At 39.1% G+C, this 23,468-nt stretch overlaps 2 protein-coding genes across 4 annotated transcripts in view; both read right to left on the bottom strand.

The window, feature by feature from the left end:
* gab2 (GRB2-associated binding protein 2) overlaps positions 1-7,449 on the bottom strand; it is a 35,365-nt gene extending 27,916 nt beyond the window's left edge. For 2 of the 3 annotated variants that reach the window (XM_044202561.1, XM_044202563.1), the window contains exon 1: positions 7,042-7,447. In XM_044202561.1, coding sequence (XP_044058496.1) covers positions 7,042-7,113 — 72 coding nt within the window. In that variant the 5' untranslated portion in view covers positions 7,114-7,447. Of the gene's footprint in view, positions 1-7,041 lie in introns of all 3 variants that reach the window. The other variant, XM_044202562.1, reaches the window with a different exon arrangement.
* A 928-nt stretch (positions 7,450-8,377) lies between these two features.
* On the bottom strand, positions 8,378-13,268 carry nars2 (asparaginyl-tRNA synthetase 2, mitochondrial). Its single transcript, XM_044202564.1, has 14 exons — positions 12,930-13,268; positions 12,164-12,273; positions 11,919-12,039; positions 11,669-11,809; positions 11,506-11,586; positions 11,203-11,297; positions 10,920-11,052; positions 10,371-10,469; positions 10,202-10,239; positions 10,032-10,098; positions 9,767-9,904; positions 9,534-9,631; positions 8,698-8,724; positions 8,378-8,609 (listed from the first exon to the last, which is right to left on the bottom strand). The coding sequence occupies exons 1-14, from the start codon at positions 13,089-13,091 to the stop codon at positions 8,465-8,467; spliced, it is 1,455 nt and encodes a 484-aa protein (XP_044058499.1). The 5' UTR covers positions 13,092-13,268; the 3' UTR covers positions 8,378-8,464.
* Between the last annotated feature and the right edge of the window lie 10,200 nt (positions 13,269-23,468).

The raw sequence follows: 23,468 nt of genomic DNA, 5'->3' as shown, positions 1-23,468 counted from the left end.
CGCCATGTCTCCGTATCAGCAAAAGGCTGGGCTTATTTAGGGTGAGCCTATCCTGACAGTTTCACTAACGGGGAGCATTATCTTTAATCAGAACTCTTTGTGTCACTTCCCCTGCCTCTGCCATCTGCTGCGGCTCATACATGTCTGTGTATGGAGGGCGTGCTGTGAGCATCTCCTGGTCTCTCTGACTCCTTCCAAGGTGATTTTAGATGCACAACGGTGGATAAAACACAACAATTAAATCAGTAGGGAACTCTCTGAAATGGTCTCTTCAGTACCAAATAGGAGAAACATTTACATACAAGGGGAAAGTCTGACCTCAGCACCTTAATCTGCCACACCATCACTCAAGCTCAAACATCACAGTGGCTACTCTCCTCACCCACCTGTGTGCATCATTACAGTCAGCCACAGATGTTGCATTCAGGATCTTGCATGCATGACATCAACAAATACACTGGAAAATATATCATGTAGCTCGAGCACACAATTCCACACAGTACAGTAGTTGTCATTAGTAATGTCTACATGCATACAATACTAATATATTCATCAGTACAGTATGGACTCTTTGTGCCACCTGAATAATTTTACTTTATGAATAAATACACTTTTTCAATCGTTAATTGTAATCAATCATTGATTGATGCATTTTAAAATAATTCATGAAACAAATCATTGTTTATATTTTAAAGATGCTATTCATGACAACTAATTATCAATACTTGTGTCAATTAACATTTTAATTTAATTATGTCATCATTTATCATGACTGAAATAATCAAATTGATGTGTTAAAATGATTATTGATAAAATCAGATTATAACATCCAGATTACTTACTGTCCAACGCATCTACTGTCTACATTTTGGGGCTGTGAAACTCCAGGACGCCTACCAGTAGGTGAATTATGTCTCCTGAAAACCTTGGACTCACACAGGACCTTGGACAAAATAGTTTATTCTTATCTGAGCTTCAGTTGTAGGAAATTTCACTTCCTATAACTGAACTGCAATGACTCATCACTGTCTGGATCTTCAGAAGAAAAGAAATCTTAAACTAAGCAATGTCCATTTAAGAATGACAGGAGTTTATCAATCCAAAAAATATTCTAATTACAGAGATGCAATTCACTTTTATCAGCTTGGCTATTTGTATGGTGGTTTTAGGATTGCATGAAAAAACTGATTTAAATATAGTACGTAAACACATGCTTTTTCCACTGTATCACTGTTTCCTAAATCCAATTATTTATCACGGCTATACAGAGAAACTTGCGTGTGCTTGTAGCTGTTTTCATTTTGACTACTACAACCGCCTCCACCACAACCTCAGCCAAAAGGCTTTGCTTACACATTTCCAACTCCTACAAACTATCGCAGCAAGGCAAAGTGTTTTACATGACACAGAAAGACAACACATCATATCACCCTAATTTTAGTATATTTACAGTTTGTGTTACAGTGATATTTCATGATGCAACTGCCTCCACAAGTCATACAGTATCCTTAGCTGGTTCAAATGAAACCTAACGTGACTGTCAACTCCCACTTACTGTAGCAACAATGTGTCTGAGGGTTGTGAGCAAGTTCCAATAGTAGAACCCTTTTTAAAGTGCATAAAACATATTTTCAAGAGATGCACACTATCAAAATTTTGGCTGATATCCAAAATTGCATGGTCATTTTGGCTAATGCCATTTCATTGCAATACTACCATGTGCTGTGTTTATCTTGTAGTACATCATGTGTTAAACATCTGGTCAAACATTTTTGTTCTTGCTTTTTTTTTTCTGCAGCAGGTGGGTCCCTAAAAGCTTCCCTGGATTATTCTGACTGTCACACTAATGTCTCAAGAAAAAAATATTTTTATAATTATTAAAGAGAAAATCTGTTCCCCTCAATCATCACAAAATTGTTCTACATTGTACATAAAATTTTAAATGAACTTATTCCATTTAAAAATGATAGTTATTTTATCATTTAAACTGGATAATTACTAATAATTCTGATATTAGTTCTGTTAACAATGATATATTTTTAGGCCTCATACCAACAAGTTGACCAATATATTGTGCAGACAAATTTTACCAAATAAATACATTTCCCTACTTCATTTTTATGTATTTATGTGTATCTAACTATGTGTACCTTGGTATATGTATATGCATATATGTATATGTGGTATATGTATTTTTTAGCTGTCACATACATTACATAGATTATTTGCAGATTTGTATTTCTAGGTCTATGTGAGCTAAATAGTGCATAGTTTAGGAGCAAATAAAAGTTAACCTTTGATGGCTGGCCACTGGCAACCATGATGACCTTGTAATTGTATAAAGGTATTAACATGTCCATATGTAAAATTACTCCGACAAAATAAGCAGGTGCGCGATCGGACCATCTACTATCATGGTGCATCTAAGCTGAACCTGCTCAAACAGAGCTGCTCAGGGGGCATCAGAAAGGCACTGGAAGTTCCCAGGTGTGAGCAGTTGTTTTGAGTGTAATGCAGGGCATCAGTCAAAAAGAGCGAGAGTGCTAAATTAACAGTCCCTGACTACATGGACTGCAAAGCCCATTTGCTTCAGAAGGCAAATCTAATGACAGTCATATAACATGTAAGCTACTAGCACATGTAAGAGCTAGTAGCAAGATTCCTGTATATGACTGTGTTGGGATCTTCTCAACAGTGCAGAAACTAATTTCTCTTTATGTGGAAAAAACAGAAGACATTATCCTACTAAAGTGAAAAAATATAATGGTACTACACTTAGTAGGTGTGTTAGGCTCTTGATAAAGTAGAAGTATATAGCCACACTTGGGAGGACATGAAACAAACAATATACTGTAACTGTGATCAGTGGCCATTTTATTCTGCTGTTATAGTCAGAATATCATCAAACTACAGCTTGTAGATGCCAAATCAACGTTTGTTTATAGTCTCACTAGTACAATGTTTTCCTGAACTGTAATAATTTATGATCTCTGGATCAGGAGAGGTGTCTAAAATAAAATGGCTTAATCCCAGAAGTTGTTTTGGTCAGCTGTTGATGATACATGTTATTGTAGTCTGACTCATTTATTTTAAGCACCATCAAATGAAACCATCACCCCTGTGATAGTGTACTTTCTGAGAGCTCAGAAAATTATTAAAAACATTTTCACTGCTGGCCCAAATCAATGGGATCTAATTTCCTTCAAAGCAGCAGTATTTTAAGCTCAGCTGATAGCATCTTGATAGATGGAAGTACATTTATATACTCACAGACCAATAAAAAATTTTTTCCTGTCATTGGACCACAGTCACAACACTTCCTGTAGGTACCATCCAAAGGAAGTCTGGCATCTGCTATTGGTGCAATAATTAAGTTTTGGACAGAAAACACACAGGCTAAACCAGAATTCATGGTAAAGGACAGGATATTATGACATAAGTTCAAACAAGGCCACCATGGTATTTTTTCAATGAATGTGAAAGAATGGAAAGGTGAGAAAGTATAATTTTGCGACAAACAATTGTGACTTTTATGCATTAATTTCTTATGAATGTCAACTAAGACTGTCAATGTACTGCTGATAAGAATACAAAGTTGATTTACAGAAAATGTAGGCCTACAACAATTTGGATTAGATATTAATAATTAAGATCAGGAAATAAATCCGGTGGCCAAACATTCCGTCTTTCCAGCTTCTTATTTGTGACAATGTGCTGCTTTTTAGGTGTGGGACTGTTGGTTGCTCAAAAGAAGCTATTTGAGGTAACCTTGGGCTCTGGGAAATTATAATAGGCATTTTTCACTATTTTACACTTTACACTAAATAATAATCAATTAATGAGATTAAAAGATATTATTTTTAACCTCAGTAAGGCTTAACCAACAATGATGAAAATGATCGTAGGTTGCAGCCTTATGTCAATCCCAAGCATCTCTTTAAGCGAACATCTCAAACAGTGATCTGACTTTGATACTGCAGTCACATAAAGCTACCCCAGTTTTGTAGCTTCTGGGGAAATGCCCATTTGAGGGCCCACAGATAAAGTGGAACAAGGAAAATGTCTGTGTGAGCTCTGGGTGTCTGTCAAAGCAGGAACTGGGAGGCGTTCTCTGCTGACCTCTGAGGGCAAGGACTTCCCAAAGCCCCTCTGCAAAACAACAGCAGACCCGGCAGCTGACAGTGGGACACAGGCGGCTGCTGCTCTGCTATGCCTGCCTTGAAAACTCACTGACTGCCCCCACCTCTCTTCCTCTCTCCTCTCATGTACCATCCATCTAAAGCCCTTAGAAACTGGCAGCGGGAGAAAGCAGAAGCAGCAACTATAACCTTGCCGATATGATCTGTCTGGAATGTAGCAATGCTTTACTGTATGTGAACAGACACGTTTGTGATGTCAGATACAACAACGGGCAGATGGGAGGGTTTCGCCAACAACAGCTTGATCCCGACCTGAGAACAGGAATTAAATTGTTTACAGTATGACACGTTGCATGTACAATTCATAAATGCATGATTCATTTAGATGACGTATTATTATGCATATGTCAACACTGGGAGTCACAAAGAGGTGTACCTGTCGGGCGAGGAAGAGGTTAGAAAACAGACTAAAGATTTTCTTTCCTTTGTTTATTACAAGTCAAGGAAGAAAAAGTATATTGATTTGATAATAGGTAATAGGTTGTCGCCTCTTTTACAAATAAAAGATTGTTTTGGGGTTAATGTAGCAGACATGATGAAGCATATTGTCTGACCACTGACAGATGGCTAAAATAACCTCAACAGAACTATGCAAGAGGCAGTGGTTAAGAGCTGGATTACTCAGTTGTTTTCATGTTCCTTGTGCTTACTCTGGACATTGTTCAACAAAAGCAACCAGGCCACACCCACCTATCCTTAAAACCCTGCCCACCTCTGGATCCTTGATCAGCCCCCGAGAAGGGATAAATCCAACCAAGTGATTAATTTAGCAGCTCTGAGATATTACAGTGCAACTGTTTTCCTTGTGGAGATGCAGCGTGCGTGAAAAGTAACTACACGTGTCTGCAGTGTCGCTGTCACATGTTTGAAGGGGACACAGAAAGTTTATGCTCATCATGTGTTTGGGGCAAGGAGCTGTTGTAGAAAGAGTGAGTCACTGCTGAGGGTTAATAGCATTCGTAAACAATTAGCAAACATTTAACCAGGACTAGTCATGCTTGTTACTTGAACATGTTGTCTCCTGTCTTCACCACTGGTTGCATCCAGGCTTCAACTGCCACGAGTGTTTTGCTCTCTGATTTTGCATATGATTTGCATGTCAGACCTGCAGTGGCAGTACCAGTTTTTACTCTCTCCTAACCCTGTACTGGATTCTACACTGCATTTACCATGCATAGCTGTGTGCCACATTTTTAGAAACCATCTGTGGAAGGTCACAGGAGACTTTTTTTCAATACAATAGAACCGATCATTTAAACAACTAATTACTGATTAACAAACACAAGCCTCATCTGGCTTAGTGAGGACTGTGTGGTAGAAAGGGGTGGAATATTGACAGGGAAAGTGTTGTTAAGGATTAAAACACCTTTTCATTGTTGCAAATAATCTCCTAAAAGAGGCACAACAGTATGAACTGCTGTTGTAGCATTTAACAAGTCAGTTACAGCTCTGAAACAATACATTCCTTACACCTCCTCAGCTCATACCAATATAATGACCAATCAAACTTGCCACCATGTTCCTTGAGAAACACAACACACCTTCAGGCGGGAATTTCTGAAATTATGTGAAAGTAGTATCTGAAAATATCCCTCTACATTAGGAAGTCAACTATGTCAGATGACAGCAATACTGGTGAGTAAATAGCCCTGATTGTCCATAGCCTGACTTTAAGTGGAAGGAATTTCAGATGGACAGATTATTGCATTCACAAGGCTGCCTGTTCAGGACACTCCATCTCATGACACGTTTTTCTGGCTGAAACTGTGTGTGTGCAGTTGTTTATAGGTTATTGCTCAGGGTGAGAAGCAGGGTGAGAAGGGCTAAGAGGCTGTTCCCTGCTCTTTTGCCTGAGGAAGGCCATTATGTTACCTCCTTTATGCCTTGTGAGGGTTTTTTCTTTTGTTGTTTATACAGTACTGCTATGAACTAAACAGTTTTTTCCTCTGTACCATTGCAGCTGCTGTTCCATACTAACCATGGTGGTCTCTGTGTAAACATTAGCCAGCTTTAAGTGGAAGACAATGAGGAAATGACAGGACAGGGGGGTACATCTGAAGACATTCAATGATGGGTTTCCAGATGAAACAGAGAGATGACATCATGGCAAAGTCAGCTAGTAGGAACATGGAGAGGCCTGGTAATGCAACACCATACATAAACAGTGGACAGCTGTATTTATAGGAGATTGTCTCATGGTTCTATCTGCCTCCATAAATCCTATTATCTGATTTGCAGCCATTCCCCTGCCCAACACCCAGCAAGAGACTAGCAGATTTGGCTTATAAAGCTTCATCAAGGCACTCAAGTGCTGTGCTGTTATCACTATTGTTGTGACATTAGTCAGCTTGGCCAAGATGAAAACTGGTCACATCAATGCTTGATTAGACATTACCTCATCATGATCGGATAAAGCTGTTTGTGTGTGTCTGAGAGCTATTTAGTCAAAATTAAAGACAGCTGTCAGGTATTACAAAGGCTTACCTCCATGTTGTCATAGGACCCCACAGTGGGTGACCTTCCATGTAAAACCTGGCAACTGCATTTTCATATAAAACATTCATTTCTAGATTCTAATGGATTGAGACTGTATTTCAGAATCAAGAATAACATGTGGTGCCTCCTGTAGGACATTAAAAAGAGAGGAGAGGTCCAGAGGGTAAGTGGGATGCACCTGCTACAATTCGACTTTAAATATCTCAGTTTGACACCACTTAACTGAGCTGCAGATGTACAAAACACAAAGGGCAGCAATTTGACAGAGAAAGAAACCAGATAAATTCGGTTAATTTTACACGAGTCAAACTCGAGAAACAGAGAAACGAAAGTGTAATTCACTTACATATCTTCTCAGTTTTTTCTCCGGTGGTGACTTTCTCAGCCAGCCTTGGCAGATGATTTCTCCGCCGCTCATATTTGTCAGTGTCTGCCGTTTCTTCTTGCTCTACAACTGCCGTCTGTCACTAGTACATGACGGCTCCTGAAGGCTTGTCTGTTCAGAGTGCTGTCGGCGTTTGGCTCTCACTGGTGCAGTCTGCTCCCTCCATTTGATAAAAATCAAAGTAGTGCTGGTCGGAGATGTTGCCAGTCGCTCCTGGTAGTGCGCAAGAACCAGCGCGCAAAACCCGAGTTGAGGGGGAAAAGGCGCAACTCCACTCTTGGGTAATTACGCACGGCCAGCTGACGAGGAGCCGCGGGGAAACTCAACTGATGCAGTGTGAGGAAGTACCGTAGGTGTCTGCAGTTTGTTTTCCCAACTCATACCACGCCCACCGAGCAAAGAGAGGGATGGGCTGCGCTGGGATGAACAGGATGGGAGAACTGTTTGCCAGAAAGTAGCTTCAATATTCCTAAAAGAGTTTAAATAATGGATGAACCGATCGATTTGTAGCATGCTTGTTAACATTTATACAAAACAGATGTTAAAGTTATTGTTTTATTTCAAATATGGAAACGCATCTGATTTCACACTATAAAATATAACGTGTTGTATGCCTCAACCAAATATAGTCAAGTATCAATCATAGCTGACAGATGGAGATTTTCTGCTTTAAAAAAAGATAAAATGAATAGTCAACAGCTGCTGTTATTGACTGACTAAAAGACTCGCAGTTTCTCAACTGGATGGAATGGGCAAAAGCACCATCTTGTGGAAAGTTGAAATACCTGACAGTTGCTCTGAAAACCAACATTGTTTTTAAATATGGAATTTGAACAGGTAAAAGAGACATCATTTGATGCAACTAAACACTTCCCTGGAAGCGGATGAAATTCCTTATCATATATGTTGTAGGAAATAATAATAATAATAATAAGTACTTTATTTGTCCACTTGAGGAAATACATTTTTCACTCCATTATTTTTTAATTTACACACACAGGCCCGAAAACCACACATACACATGCACACACCGGACCTATAGACATGCATCAATGTGTAGAGATGTCAGAATGGTGATATACATAGCACAACGCCATGAGACTTGACCCTCCGGTTCCCAAGCCACTGCTCATGCGGTACTACTCATGCACAACTGATGAGTGATTAAAATTAAATTCCATTTTGACAAAGAGAATATATCATCTCAAATACCAATGATCATTGTTTTCATATTACAGGTACAGATACTTTTAAAAAAAGAACTAATGATATTTAAACACCAATAAACCAATACAAATTTAAAACGATGGTGAGTATCATATTTATTTGATGTTTGCCAGACAGCAAAAACAGACTTCACTAGCTTCTAGGCTCAAACTGTGTTTTATAGAAGACAAGAATGGGAAAATCTAGGGAAAGGAATCACATCTTTTATGTTGTCAACACCAAGAATGCATTGTAAATATCGCTCAAATCCCAGTCCAAAGCCACCATGAGGGACAGAGCCAAAACGCCTCAAATCCAGATACCTGCAAATAAATAAAACTGTCTTTACAACTCTGTTGGTGTGTAAGGATGCTTCTTTTAAAATGTTGTTAATTTAAATATGTTTTTTACCAGCTGTAGGTTTCTTCTAATCCAGCCCTGGAAAAGTATCATAATTCATGTAAGAGCCTTTTGTCAAAACATAAACTCAAGACCTGCAATAAATCCTCTTTAGCATCATTTTCATATATTATCAATCCAAGTGCAAATAACAAAGCTAACTTTCTTTGCAGACTTTCTCTTCTGTATCCAACTAAGGGTTACAAACTCAGAGCTGGTGCTACACATTTTAGGGTTAGTTTACAACAACACATAAATTCACCAGCACATCGGGCTGATGTTAGTATTGTTCACCATGGATGTGACAAAGGTTTCTTTTTTGTCCACAGCTATGTAAAACTGTCAGTAAAACCTGCAATTACATCTTATTTCCTTTGTACAATATATCTATTATGTTAATTGTTCAGTTATGTTCTTTTGCATAAATGAAATACATAAATGTTAATGTATATGCAAAATAAATGTCTAATGTATCCTATAGTTTTTCTACCATTGAATTTGTGTGGTGAGTCAGGGGGCTTAAAAACCTGCTAACCCATCTGAAGAAGTTAGTCTGGGTTTTTACACCTGAAACTTTCTGCACATTGCTGCCCTATGAGGTGGGGAGAATACAGAAAAGATGTCTGAGTTATAGTGGAAGGTTGTATAGAAAACTGCTTTTAATTTTAACCAGCCACTGCAACACTCGTAAAATGCGCCAACTATCCCAGAGTGACACTATTGGGATTATGCTTAATCTCAGTGAATGAAAATACAAGCAAATTTAAAGCAACTACGCAGATACTGTCAACTATAGTCTAAATATATTAGCATAGGCCGTCCAATGCCCCTGGAGTATGTGTTCTTACTCTTCTAGCCGAGCCTTCAGCAGATCCAGCCTCTCCTCTCTCAGTGAGCCCCCACAGAGCTCTCCAATTCCTGGCACAAGAAGGTCCACTGCAGCTGCCTGTACACAAATGACAGTCGGAGTCAGCTCGGATATGCAAATTGCTGCGATAACCCAACTGACATTACAAGGAAGGAACTCAGTGGTTAAATCATTGATTCACTCTGCATTTTTAACAGTGTAATTAAGTCTTACTGTATGCTCAGGATGGTCCTGGTTGTCCCTTGCATAAAACGGCTTAAGATCATAGGGATAATCAGTGACAAAGACTGGAATGTTGCCGCAATGTGTCACCAGGTACTTCTCATGTTCTGTCTGAAGGTCACAACCCCACTGTAGAAAAGAAGTGCTAAGGTCAATGTGGAGCTGTGCGGAATGATTAGTGTTAGTAGCAAACATGCAGTAGAGGTAGATATCAAGCCTGCTCTGTCAAGGAGAAAATAAAACCATTGCCACTTACGTCTGTTGGGAAGACAAATTTCTGAGAACTGCGGTTTAGGATGTCTATAGCCTCACTGTAGGTAATCCTAAAAGTAGATTGAGATAGTATCATTCAATGCCTTCAACATTAGACTTTATTCTTTATCTGATTTAATTTTATATGCCATGTTTAGAAAAATAGAGACCTACACAGGGAATCTCTTCTTCAGCATAGCATCTACAGTGTCCTTAAAGTGTATGGATGCAATAGGAAAAAAATGTAAGTTGAAATAATAATGAAGTCAGATGCAGTTGTGGCTGGTTGGTATAAGGAGCCAGGTTATGTACCCAAGTTAAATAAGTGTCCTTCAGGACTCACCCTGTGTCCAGGAGTCACATGCTTGTGAAACAAATCCACATCCTCCGCGCAGTGAGCCAAGACATGCTCCGTGGCAGATCTGAACATGTCCTCCATGACCTAAGCAGCAGGCCCAGTTTAATAATTAAAGCCTTCCTGGGCAACTGTGCACAAGGGCAACTTCAAAAGTCACATGAGGTTAGTATAAAACTTCAGTACACAGAAATTGATGTGATGTGACATCAGTTCACTTCATCTAAGATTCTCATGTTTAAAGAATTAGCCAGTCTGTGATGACTACTTTTTAATTAAAGGTTACCAAACAACTTTAAAGCTACTTAGTCTCTCTTTCTCTGGAGTGATCCCCCACAGCTATGTAAAGCAACTTTGAGAGAGAATAAAGATGATAAATATCACAGAAATATCAACATATCAATACATTTCAAATCATAGAAGTATATTTTAACATGCTAAAATGAATAGAAACCAATGTCTTTCAGAAAGGTTAGAATTCATTCTATTGTGTACACAGAGAGCAATATTGTATTTGAGGACAATGATATTGTGTACCTTGGTGAGATCCTCTAAGGACTGTGTGAAGGAGACCTCGGCCTCCACCATGTAAAACTCAGCCAAGTGGCGTCTGCTTTGGGAGTTCTCGGCACGAAAAGTTGGACCAAATGTGTAGACTCTAGAAAAAGCCCTAGAAGAGTATGAGTGACAAGGGATAATTAGAAATGTATGTGCATGTGTCTGCCTCTTATTCTCTGAGGCAGAACATAAAAGTAGGATATGTGAATTTGAAAAATGTGGAGATGATCACTAGAAGATAAATTCATACAGTTTATCTCACCCTGACATCACTTCCAAATGAAGCTGACCAGACACAGTCAGGAAGGCTGGGACAGAGAAAAAGTTCTCATCTTCTTCATTGTCTGGGCCTGATGGCTGTGGAAAAAGCAGAGTTTTGAGGTTTCAAACAATGTCATTAATCCTTCTGTTCACATCAGAGCTTTGATTGACAATCATACACTGGAGGTGACACTACATATAAACCATCAACATATTGGATTCACAAAAAGCTAAAATACTGTTATGTTTATAGCATAGGACCTTAACTTTAAGGACATTTGTAAACACATCTGCAGATACTCACTTCAACCTGAAAGAGCTCCCCTGCACCTTCACAGTCATTTGAGGTAATGACTGGAGTGTGAATCTGCACAAAGCCATTTTCCTGGAAAAAAATAAATAAAATAATAAATACCAAAAATTCTTGCTCTGCATTCTGTTAAAAATTCCTCCACTGATGTTCTCACCTTGAAGTATGAGTGAATTGCTGTAATGGCCTCACTTCGTATTCTCAACAGGGAGCTAAAGGCATTTGTTCTACACCTGAGATGAGGAAACTGGCGAATATACTCAAGGCCGTGTCTCTCTTTGATTTTGAAGGGAAAATCCTGAAACAAGACGACAATATTAAATTATATTTCCTATAAAATGACCACATAAAAAGTTAGTGAGTCAATAAAATGTGTGTGGGATGTTTGAGGAGACTATTTTCCTTACCACAGGGTTACATTTTCCAACTACATGGATTTGGTCTGCTTCCAGTTCAACTGGTTGTTTTTGGTGTGGACTTTTCTTGAGAACACCTGTGACTTCAACAGCACTACCAAATGTGAGCAACCTTAATTTGAGAAAGAAAAAAAAAAGAGTAGAAGACAGTCAGAGTATTTTAAATATGTGCACCCTTCATACCTAAAACTGAATGGTGAAAGATTATTTAGAGGAAATAAAACTGAAGTGCTTACGGATCATTCAGCTCTGAACTGGCGACTATCTGCAATGACTGCAAAGAGCTCCCATCATTCACATGGAGAAAGAGATTTGTCTTCTGAGGTCGAACAGAGCGAACCCACCCCTACAACAGAGAAACAAATCAAACTACAATAAGCTGTTCCTTCTGGTAATACAGAAATATCTTCTTTTTGCTTGCATGTAGGCTAATTATCAGAAATTGGGATGTTGGTAAATTAAGAATTTCACTCCTTTCTCAATGAAATGTCAACTTAATGTATACACTGTGGTATCAATACAAAATACAATACACTGCAGTTATATTTGAAATTATTTGGAAAGAAAAGTGTGACAATTTAAATATAGCATTGTCATAGTTCAGGGTGCATAAGGCGCTGGTTGGGATTCAGGTAAAATATCTGTTTGATAACAGATCTTTGGGGGACATTTGTTTAACAAATCCCCATGTAAAGTATATACGTGCAAGGTATAGTACATGTACGTGTATCCCTGGTTTAGTAGCAGATGCTAGGAAGAATCCAGGCAACTACAACGTTAATCTTGTTTGCAAGAATTCTCTTGTCGTGGTAATTTATTATTTTTTTTTTAAGTATGGCCAACTCTAACTAAAGATGATAGGCATTATTAAGGTTTAATATATTTCAAAAATGAAAAACAGTAGTCTGGGTGTAGCTAAAATAAGCAGCATGTTACTGAAGAATAGTTGTTAGCACAAATTAGCAGACAATATTAAGTGGTAAGAGTAGGCGTTAACATTACCTGTACTTTGACATTTGCTCCCAGTTCAGCACCTGAAACTACTTCGGATACTCTTAGCTTCGTTGGTGTCCTCTTACAACAATGTCGAATACTTAACAATATTCCCCGAGAAACTGAAGTGATTGATGCAACAGAAAGCGTTTTAGCTGCAGCCTGAAACATCGTGACAAACGCTGGACTTTGAGACACAAAAACCGCTAATAGCACAACATGTTGCGACAACCTGAAGATACAAAAAACAACATATTTTAAGGTATTTTTACGATGTATCACGTTTTGCTTTGACTTGACTTTCACGTTGTGTCACTTGTCTGACAGTAACACTTCCTGTTTGGGTCTTTCACCATTCGTCCAATTCAGTCACGTGAATTACGATAAACCAATCAGATGTCGGTATCTTACAGCCGTCCTGTCATTGCTTTAGGGAGTTGTAGTTTTCTTATAACAGCATGAATACCATTTTAAACCGAAGTCAGAAATTTTGGATTATAATAATTAAATATATAATTTCGCTATTTTTACTGCAATTATTTTTTGAATATGTTATAAGATTGTATTTTATGGTAGAGACTAGATAAATATTTAATAAAAAAAAGTATTATGAGAACTGTCAAGGGAAGAGCAGCATGCAGATAATGCCATCACTTTTAAAAACTAGACGCTTTAAATAATTTAAATCAGTTTCAAAGAAGGAGAAAATATAGTCTTTGCAGTATTTAAGTAGATTTCTCCCTTCTGATTTTACCTTTTGACTGAATACAACTGTAGGACAAATATAGGGGAAAACCACTTCAGTAAGGAGCAGTCACTGTCAGCATTAAGTGATGAATTTGTTGTAAAGCAAGCAGTGTTTTTTGGTGTTAAGTTGTGACAAATTTCTTGATGCATGCTCAAACCTCTTCAGAACCACTGGCCACAATATTTCATACAAAAGGGCAGTCCATCAACCAAGGTCATTTCTACATGCAGGTAGAAATGTAAAATGTATTTTCTACACTAAAGCACAACACATGTGGAGTGATTCAATAGTGTAATGAAGCAAGCAGAACAGCTATCTCAACCACACCCTTTAATCTTGCATGATGTATCTGCCGTCAGTGTGAGGTCCATTTGTGCGTAAACCTTGTTAATCCATTACCCACGACGACACTGGGTTTATTCCCACCATTTGCTGCTGGAGTAAATCAGATCATGCCAGCAATGTAATAAGATGCCATGGACAATTATTCACCTGGTCTCGCCTGTCAGCTCTGGAGCCCCTGGTCTGGGTCTGCCAGAAAACAGAACTGGGTGTATCCACCTCCGGCTGCTTATGACACATCATCATTAAACCCAACATGATGCATTTGAAAAGTTAGAAGGATTATTAATATCTCCAGCATGGATGGAACAATTATGCACATGGTCTCATCTTAATGGGGAGCAGAACAATTCAACTTTCTGATTCATTGACAGACAATGCAAAACATAATGGAACATTTGTTAAGGTCATGTACTGTATGTCTGTATCAGATGTTTCTGTGTCTTTAGAGCACATGGTGATTACCAGACCTTCTGAAGCCACCAATCAGGAGAAGTTTATATTTAATTTGTTGCTAGGAAACAGTCACGATTTGACAAACAAAAATAAATAAATAAACAAAAAATATTCCATTTAGAAAATGTATCACAATTAATGTAGGAATGTATACACTGTAATGATATAATATACTTCTGAAAATCTGCTTCCCCTCTCTCACTGTATCATCCTGTGCAATATCTTACTCTACCACAAGGCAGTACTGTAGCTCTATGACACTTTTCACTCCTTCCAAATCCACACCTAGGCCTACTGTAGATTTATTCATTTAACTCTGAGTTGCCTCCAATATATTATTCATTTGCAGCTCCAAGGTCTACTGAAATGGAAACAAGCTGGCATTGTTAGGTTCTCTCTGCAGTTCTATCAAGAATAATGCAAAGGACCTGCTGGCTTTCATTGGCAGCAGATAGTCCAGCACAACAATGAATTCAGGTTGTATCCAGGACCTGTTTTCTTCGCATCAATAGGAACAGCGAGGTTGAGGTGCCCCCAATGTTTAGCTATAACTTGATTTGAAATTTCTTCTTTTTGCAGGCTTGACACATTCCATGACAACTTGCATGTGGGAGTGATGCTTGATGGCGTGTTGCATGTATTTATATTTCCACAGACACACATCCTCCCACACAAACCACAAGGCAATGTATGCATGAAACAAGTTGAAAACAGTATGCTCTGCTGTCTGTATAAAAGTGTTGCACGACTAAGAAAAACACCTCTAAGTAAAACATTATCCTGTTTACTCTCCCCATATAATAATTCAAGAAGAGAAGTCAAATGGTACTCCTAATGGGAGATACATAGCTCTCTGTTCTTGGAGCCTCTACAGGTAGAGGAGCTGTTTGGCAGTGGCCTGACAACCTTATTTGGGCTTAACAACTTGTTAAAATCAATACACGATTAGTCAGCAAAACAAAGGATTTTGCTGTAAAAGCTTGGATCTCAGGAGGATCACTGAACTTAGAGGGCAAGTGCATCCTTCGCTCTCAGCAGGCCTGCCTGTCCACTGACTGCAGCACCATATCGACAGCATCTCCTGCTCCACGAGCCTTCATCAGCGCTTACAAATATTCTGCATTCTCAAATGGAAGGGTGCATTGATTTTATGTAACATGGCTCGTTAGGTGCTGATTAGACCATTATAGTGATGTGATTTCAGGGAATGGGTTTTGGTGACAGGCGGCCAAACACAAGTCAAAAGGAACTAACAACCCTTACTGAAAGAGATTTGGGCTGCTGCACTGCTTCACCTATGACTCTCCAGTTGCTACCAGAATACTGTCTTTGTTTTGGTTTATACCTAATGGACCAGCTTCAGAAGTCTACAGTTTAGAGAAAATATACATTAACAGTGCTCAAGACATTCACTGTTTGGAAATGATGATGATCAGGCATCAAAGGTTAATCTGTTTCATACTGTATATTTGTAAAATCAGATGAGTGTATTTGTGCTAGCGCTTCAATGACCATTTTATTAATGTATCAGTTAATCAACAGAAAATTAATAGTAAACAATTTTGATAATTGATTGTTTAAGTCATTAATAATGCCAAAATAAATACCAAACAGTTGCTGTTTCTAAAATGGGAGCATTTGCTGCTTTTTCTGTATTATACCATAGTAAACTGAAAATATTTGGGGAGAGTCACAAAACAAGCAATTTTCACATTGGGCTCTGGGAAATTTTTACTATTTTATGTCATGTTAGAGGCTCAATTCATCGATTAATTGTAAAACTGACAGATTAATCAATATTGAACAGCAGTTGTCCCCTTGGGGTACAGCCATAATTATCATATTTATCTTTTTCTTTTTTTCCACCATGCTTTTCCTCTCTGTATTGAGTGTTTAAGGTGTATTGTACAGTTTGTGTTTTTCTCATGAGCCACATCAAAGACTAAATTTCCATCACCTTATGATGGACAATAGTTTTTCTGATCCTAATACCAATTGCTACCACTTTTATGTAATTTGGCTTACAACTAAAGTTCTTCAAACTCAGCATGCTGATCTATAAAGTCTTCTTTAAGGTTATTTTTTTAAACACTTGCACTTTTAAAATTGCTATTACTAATTCTGGGTCAAACTTGACAAGTTCCTGTGGAGCTGAGTGGGATCATCACTCTGCACTGGAGCCTCCATATAATTCACTTTGTGGCTGAAGGTTGGTGAAGAAGAACAATATAGTTAAATCTCTGATTACACTGTTGTTCTTATACTGCAGTGTCACATTAACTGGTTCATTTTTGTGTGACTTCCAGCAATTCTTTCTTCTTTGCACTGATTTACAGTGGAACCATCAAATCACTACCTAACTTTCATGTACAGTATGTGTATTTTGGGAAGCAATCATCCTGCAGTGAGGCTGGACACTATATCAGGTTAACATACGATATGATTTTACTGATCACAACTTCAGATCAAACACAGAAGATGACAGTTTTGGTCGTGCCATTAGGAGCATTAACACACACACAGCTTTAACCTCAAAAATGTTACAACAGTTTACCACTTGAACCTCTTCTTTTATTCCACTGGAGTTAGTCAAAGACAAGACTCTCCTGAGATGGCTAAGAATAGATGATGAAAAATAGAAAAACAGAGAGGTAATATCAAAATATTGTACCTCATCATACAGTGTTATTCTCATCCGCACTCACACAGGCCACAGTCAAATGAAACAATTCATTGCCATCCACACTTTGCTCTTTACAGCAGCATCACTTGTCAGTGCCGGCTTTAGTAGGCTACAGCGTGGGCTTCATTCCCCCAGGTTCTTTAATTTAACTTCCAATAAAGATAGAGCTCCCTTATCTTCATTTACAGGATAATTTGCACAAATGATCCTAAATGTTAACTCTCAACTGTGATGCAGGAATTCTAGTCATATCTAGGTCGCCCCAGATAAAGTTGGAATTTTTTTTACCTTGTGAGGGGTACAGCATGAGAACACCTGTGTGGGGATACTTACATAGTACATCCAGCATTTTTTGCACATTTGTCTGATTACATGTTGGCATAATGAAATATTAAAACCATACTAGCTCTCTGTATAGAAAACACCTTAAAGCCTTTTTTTTTTTACCTCATGCTTTGTCAGTCTGGGTCTGGACTACCACTAAGACGACTGAAAAATCAGTGCACTAGATAATTTTCTCATCAAAATTCTCCTGATGTCATGTATTTCCAGTCAAGTTTTGAAAAGGAAAATGCCTGCTGTTGGATTTTTATGATCTGTAGCTCTGCCTGAAGATTTTACAACACTTTTAGGACATTTTAACATTGCTGCAAACTGCTGTGAAGTTACAGAGTTTACCTTATCTGCGCCATATACATAGTTATTACCTCCTCCAGAAAGGTAATGTATTTGTGTATGTATCCATCCGTTTGTGTGTTTGCTTATTTTCTGTCTCTTTGCCTGTGGTAGTAAACTATATTTGTAAAACTACTGGCCAAATTGGCAAGACATTCATTTTGCACATCTATTTTTCCAAAGAAGGAAGAAACTGACACTGACTTTTCTTGTACTGCCACATCAAACATTATCTACCTTTTTGTAATTTACAGCTAACTCTGAACGTTATTAAGCCTTTCAGCCATATTCTGCTCTCTATTGAGTTCCTTCTTGTTCAACAAACGCTGTGTTTACAGGGCAGACAGAAACGTCCTATTTCAAGAATGCCAGTAAAATGATCAACAATTCACTAACAGCAAAGTGAGTAGTGAGAGCTGTTCTTCTGTTTGTGTGGGAGCATTCCTCCACAGCCCTATCATTAATGTGTCCTTCCCCTGCTGATTTATTTCATTTACCTCCCCTGTTGAAGCAGGAGCGATCTGATGATAAGTGAATGATAACTGCTTTCATCCCTGATAGCAAAACATTAGTGCAGTAGAACAAAAAAACCTTATTAGCCTTGACACAAAATGTAATTTGAATTGGGAAACTTCAGCAAGTCCAGTTTGACATCGACTCTACTGTAGAGAAGAATATCCGAGACATGTACATTTAATCACAAAGGTCAGAGTGCTGAAGTAACTGGTGTGATGCCTATGGGGCAGTTCAGTGTCTTTGTCAAGGGCAGTTTGAAAAGTCAGATAATGTTCTACTGTGTTATCACACTTCGGCTCACACTGAAACACATCTGTCTATTCTTTTTGTGTCCTACTGTCCTGATTTGGAGATATCTGTAATTATATATTTTATTAGATCCCATTAGAAAGCAGTCTCCTCTTCTTTTGCTTCCTTACAAAGGCAATAATCCCTTTCAGTAGATGTTTGCAACTGCTGTCTGAGCAGACGTCCAACCATAAATCTATGACTAATTACTTTAGTTTATCCAGACACACTAACTTCCCTCTAATTAGCCAAACAATGAATGGTAATGTCTTAGGTTTCCATGTGGGCTTTTGAGTTACACTCACTCACTGCATCAAACTGAAGATGTGGGTGTTCAACCAAAGTATTTTCTATTTTTCAGTGTATTTATGAAAACAAAGGCCTGCGCCCATATGCTGTTGTGTTAATTTTGGAACAATTAAGACCTGCCTAAACTATCCCTCAAAATTAAGGGGCCGTCTTTCCACATCTAAAGAACAAAGGAGATGTGATTTTTGTGAAAATAATGATAAAGGATCACACTAAAGTACATCCAGAGAAGAGAATGTTTTTTTAAAATATTGTTTTAAAACAATTTTCATTATTACAGCACAACACTGTCTGCCAGCTGCATCTGATTTGTGCATCTGATTTATTCATGCATTCATTTCCCATTCAAGCACCTTTGTTGTAAAGCAACAGAGAGACTGAAATATCATCTTTTTTTATTTGATAAAACAAAACACATGCAGTGTAATCTGGGAGTTGGCATTGTAGCTGTACTACTCCTGAAACATTATATCATGATGGAAAAAGCCTGTGTTTTGTGTATTCAGCAAACGTTGTTTTTTGGTCGATCTCTAAATTGTATTTTTGAAATGCCAACTTTTTGTTTATCTATTCATTTATTTCACAATATACTTCCCTTCTTTCTGTCAAATTGGTAATGTTCATCAGTCAGGGGAAGTAAAAAGCCGAACCAGCTGTGGTAGCAGGCTACTCTTGAAAGTTGCCGCCTTCCTTGCATGTAGGAGTTTTTATGCAAATTTGATTATTTTTGACAGCATCTCCCTATCCCAATAAAAGCTGTTTTTGCTGCACTGGGACATCACTTATCAAAGTGCTTATCAGAGCCCTCAAGCTCCTCTGAGTACTCTGCTCCCCCTTCCCCATCAGGCTAACGGCCCTCTCCAGACCGACGACCGGTGGCACTGACCTCCCACACAATGAAGACCTTGGAGAGACTGGTGCTGGAACAGCTGCGGCCCATGGTCAGACCCCTCCTGGACCCCCTTCAGTTCACCTACCAGCCCCGGCTGGGAGTTGAGGACGCCATCATCTTCCTGCTTAACCGCATCCACACCCACCTGGACAGGCCGGCAAGCACGGTGAGGATCATGTTTTTTGACTTCTCCAGTGCTTTCAACACCATCCGGCCAGCCCTGCTGGGTGAGAAGCTGGCAGCAATGCAGGTGGATGCCCTCCTCGTGTCCTGGATTGTGGACTACCTGACTGGCAGACCACAGCACGTGCGCCTGGGGCCCCTCCGGGGACTGTCCTCTCTCCCTTCCTCTTCACCATCTACACCACAGACTTCAGCTACCACACAGAGTCCTGCCACCTTCAGAAGTTTTCTGATGACTCTGCTGTGGTGGGATGTATCAGCGGTGGTGATGAGACTGAGTACAGGGCTGTGGTGGGGAACTTTGTTTCATGGTGTGAGCAGAACCATCTGCAGCTCAATGCGACAAAGTCTAAGGAGCTGATTGTGGATCTACGGAGGGCCAAGGCACCAGCGACCCCGGTTTCCTTCCAGGGTGTCAGTGTGGACATTGTGGAGGACTACAAGTACCTGGGAGTACACTTGGATAGCAAACTGGACTGGACCAAGAACACTCAAGCTGTTTACAGGAAGGGCCTCTATTTTCTGAGGAGGCTGAGGTCCTTCAACATCTGCCGGACAATGCTGAAGATGTTTTATGAGTCTGTGGTGGCCAGTGCTATCCTGTATGCTGTTGCATGCTGGGGCAGCAGGTTGAAGGTAGCGGATGCAAACAGACTCAACAAACTGATCCGTAAGGCCAGTGACACTGTGGGGGTGGAGCTGGGCTCTCTGGTGGTGTCAGAGAGGAGGATGTTGGCCAAACTACATGCCATCTTGGATAGTGTCTCCCACCTGCTCCATGACGTGCTGGTCAAACAAAGGACCACCTTCAGCGGAAGACTCATTCCCCCAAAATGCACCACAGAGCACCACAGGAGTTCATTCCTGCCTGTGGCCATCAAACTCTTTAACTCCTCCCTCTAAGGGTTAGTCTGTGTGACCCTAGGTCACTAAACTGGACATTGATCATTACATCTCTGCCATAATTGAATAATTGTGCAATATTCTGTGTACTACTCCTGTGCAATATTAGTTTTCCCATGATAGTTTTTCTTATTTATTCTTATTGATATTATATACCTCTATTACACTCAACAGTACATGCACCTCTGCTTATTACTTATTACTTATTTTATTACATTGTATTATTATACTGTATTATCATCATCCACTGGTAAACCCACTTGGTACTTCACACTTAGTTTATCTTATACTTATACCCACCTGATACTTAATTTATTTTCTGACCTGTTTTTATAGTGTTTTATAGTGTATCATATTGTTTGCTAGTACTTTCCCTGTGTGCACTGACGTAAAGGCGAGCTGCTGTAACAAAGAGTTTCCCTACGGGGATCAATAAAGTATTTCTGATTCTGATTCTGAAAAACTGAGAGCTACTGATTTTCTTTTCCATGGCTTAACTGGTGCCCAAAATCAGCAGTATTGTATGCATCTTGGAAAGATAAATATAGTGTTTTCCATGTTTGCAAGCGCAGTATAGTAGCCACATCGAGGATAGCGGTGAAAGCTGAAGAGTGTGCAGTAGAATTATGATCTAATTCTGCTCCACAGCACATGTACTGGTCGGAGGTTTCTTGCCAATAAACAATGAATTTACACATGTAGAACAGTGTATAAAAACTCCACATAAGCCAGGAGGGATCATAGAAATCTGAGTCATCCAATAAAAGGGTTTTTGTATGTGTCTGTCTTTGTCTGCATGTTTCAAATCTAAATGATGTTCAGCATGTCACACAACGGCAGATTTCAAGCTTTTTCAAAAAGATCTTTCAAATAGAGAGTGACTATGAATTTTTTCCCTGACAGCAATAGTCATTGTGTTTTCATGCTTTGCCAGCGGTGTGGTGGTGTGTGTCAGTGGGTGTGTGTGTGCCTGTGGAAGAGGGGTGTTGGTGGGGGGGAGTGTCAGCAGTGTTATCAGTTCTACATTTGAAGAAAATTTGGTTGAAAAAAATATGAAAGAAAACAAGTATCTCAGTGAAATGTGTTAAAACTTTCTTTAAAGCATTTGGACTGGCAGGCTTATTTGTATGGGTAAATGAAATGAGAGGCCAGGCGTGTCACAATCCAAATGCACAACGTGGAAATAAATTCCCCAAGGCTGATCTACATAATAGTATTCGTAATGGACCCAAAGGTTCAGTAACCAAAATAATTCTGTCAGACTGACTTCAGGCTTGTATTTCAAACTGAAAACACAGACAGCAGCAGATTCAAAGGAGGACAAAGGAAACAAAGTATCTGCTATACTTCTGTGGTCCGTATAAGAGAGGCATCATTCTGACTGAATCGCATGGATTTCTATTGTCTGGGTGAAAGTGTAAAACAATATCAACCACGGAGTATTTATCTAACCACTACCTCTAATAATTACACATTTCTTGTTCTTCAAAAGTAACTTTCTCCAAAAGTACACTGATATTTGTTTTTCGATTGACTGAATTCTATTTTGAGTTCATACATGTCCTTGGGAGGTTGTACTACAGGCCATGTAGTTCACAAAAGTGGCACTCGGTTTGGCAAGGCAGTTGTTAAACAGCTGTCTGACACTGGAAAGATACTGTGTCTAAGTGGTGCCGATGGCAATAAGAATTTGCCTGTGGCAATGAGCACTTTGGGGATTTTGCCCTGTTCCATGGGGGTGGGGGAGTGGGGGGCACCTTGTCCCTTTTTGTCTTGGGTGTAATATAGCAAATTACACATAGCAAATTTTAAGTTTTCTTCACTATATATTGCCTGTATCACCTGGCAAAAGAAGGAGTGTCATGAATGATACAATTTTAGATTGGTAATGTGACAGATTTAGGCAGTTTGGGACCAATTGAACAACACATCAAGTACAACAAAATAGCTTCCAAACTCTACAAAGAGGACTCAAAGACAAAGGAAGGGTTTGACCATCCTTACACCAATGTGACCTTTTGACCTAAAGAAAGCTGACTAATTTAAAGAATACACAACATTTTCTACTGCTTATATATTTTTAATATGGCCTGCTGCTAAATACTTTGCAGCAGCTCAAGCCTATTAAATATACATATGCCTTGTTTCAACCCTGACAAGAGAGTATCTCCACTGAGGAGGAACCTTACCTTTATGGTTCCTCTTTGCCCCCGTCTGTGATTAACATCTTCTCTCTTTTGTCACACTTTCACATGATGGAAAGAATTTGATCAAACAATTTTCAAAGCACATCTTTCCATATCTTTACTGTTCATCACTGCTGTCCTGCTAAACATTGAAGACGGCCCCTGACTGATCATGACTGGTGCTCATGTCATAAACAGAAATCAATAACACCTATTTTTTCATGGACATAAAGTGCTACATGATAAGCTGTCCTAAGACATTAAGCATTAGCTAACCTTTCAGTCAAACCAAATGCTTCCAGACACTTGGTTTGAATGGGTACTGATCCTTTGCTTTGGACAGATTTGACCTTAGGCATAATTAGCC

The sequence above is a fragment of the Siniperca chuatsi genome, linkage group LG7, assembly GCF_020085105.1.
Source record: "Siniperca chuatsi isolate FFG_IHB_CAS linkage group LG7, ASM2008510v1, whole genome shotgun sequence".
Lineage (NCBI taxonomy): Eukaryota > Metazoa > Chordata > Actinopteri > Centrarchiformes > Sinipercidae > Siniperca > Siniperca chuatsi.
Note: the sequence above shows the minus strand (reverse complement) of the source record. Positions and strands in the feature narration are given on the sequence as shown.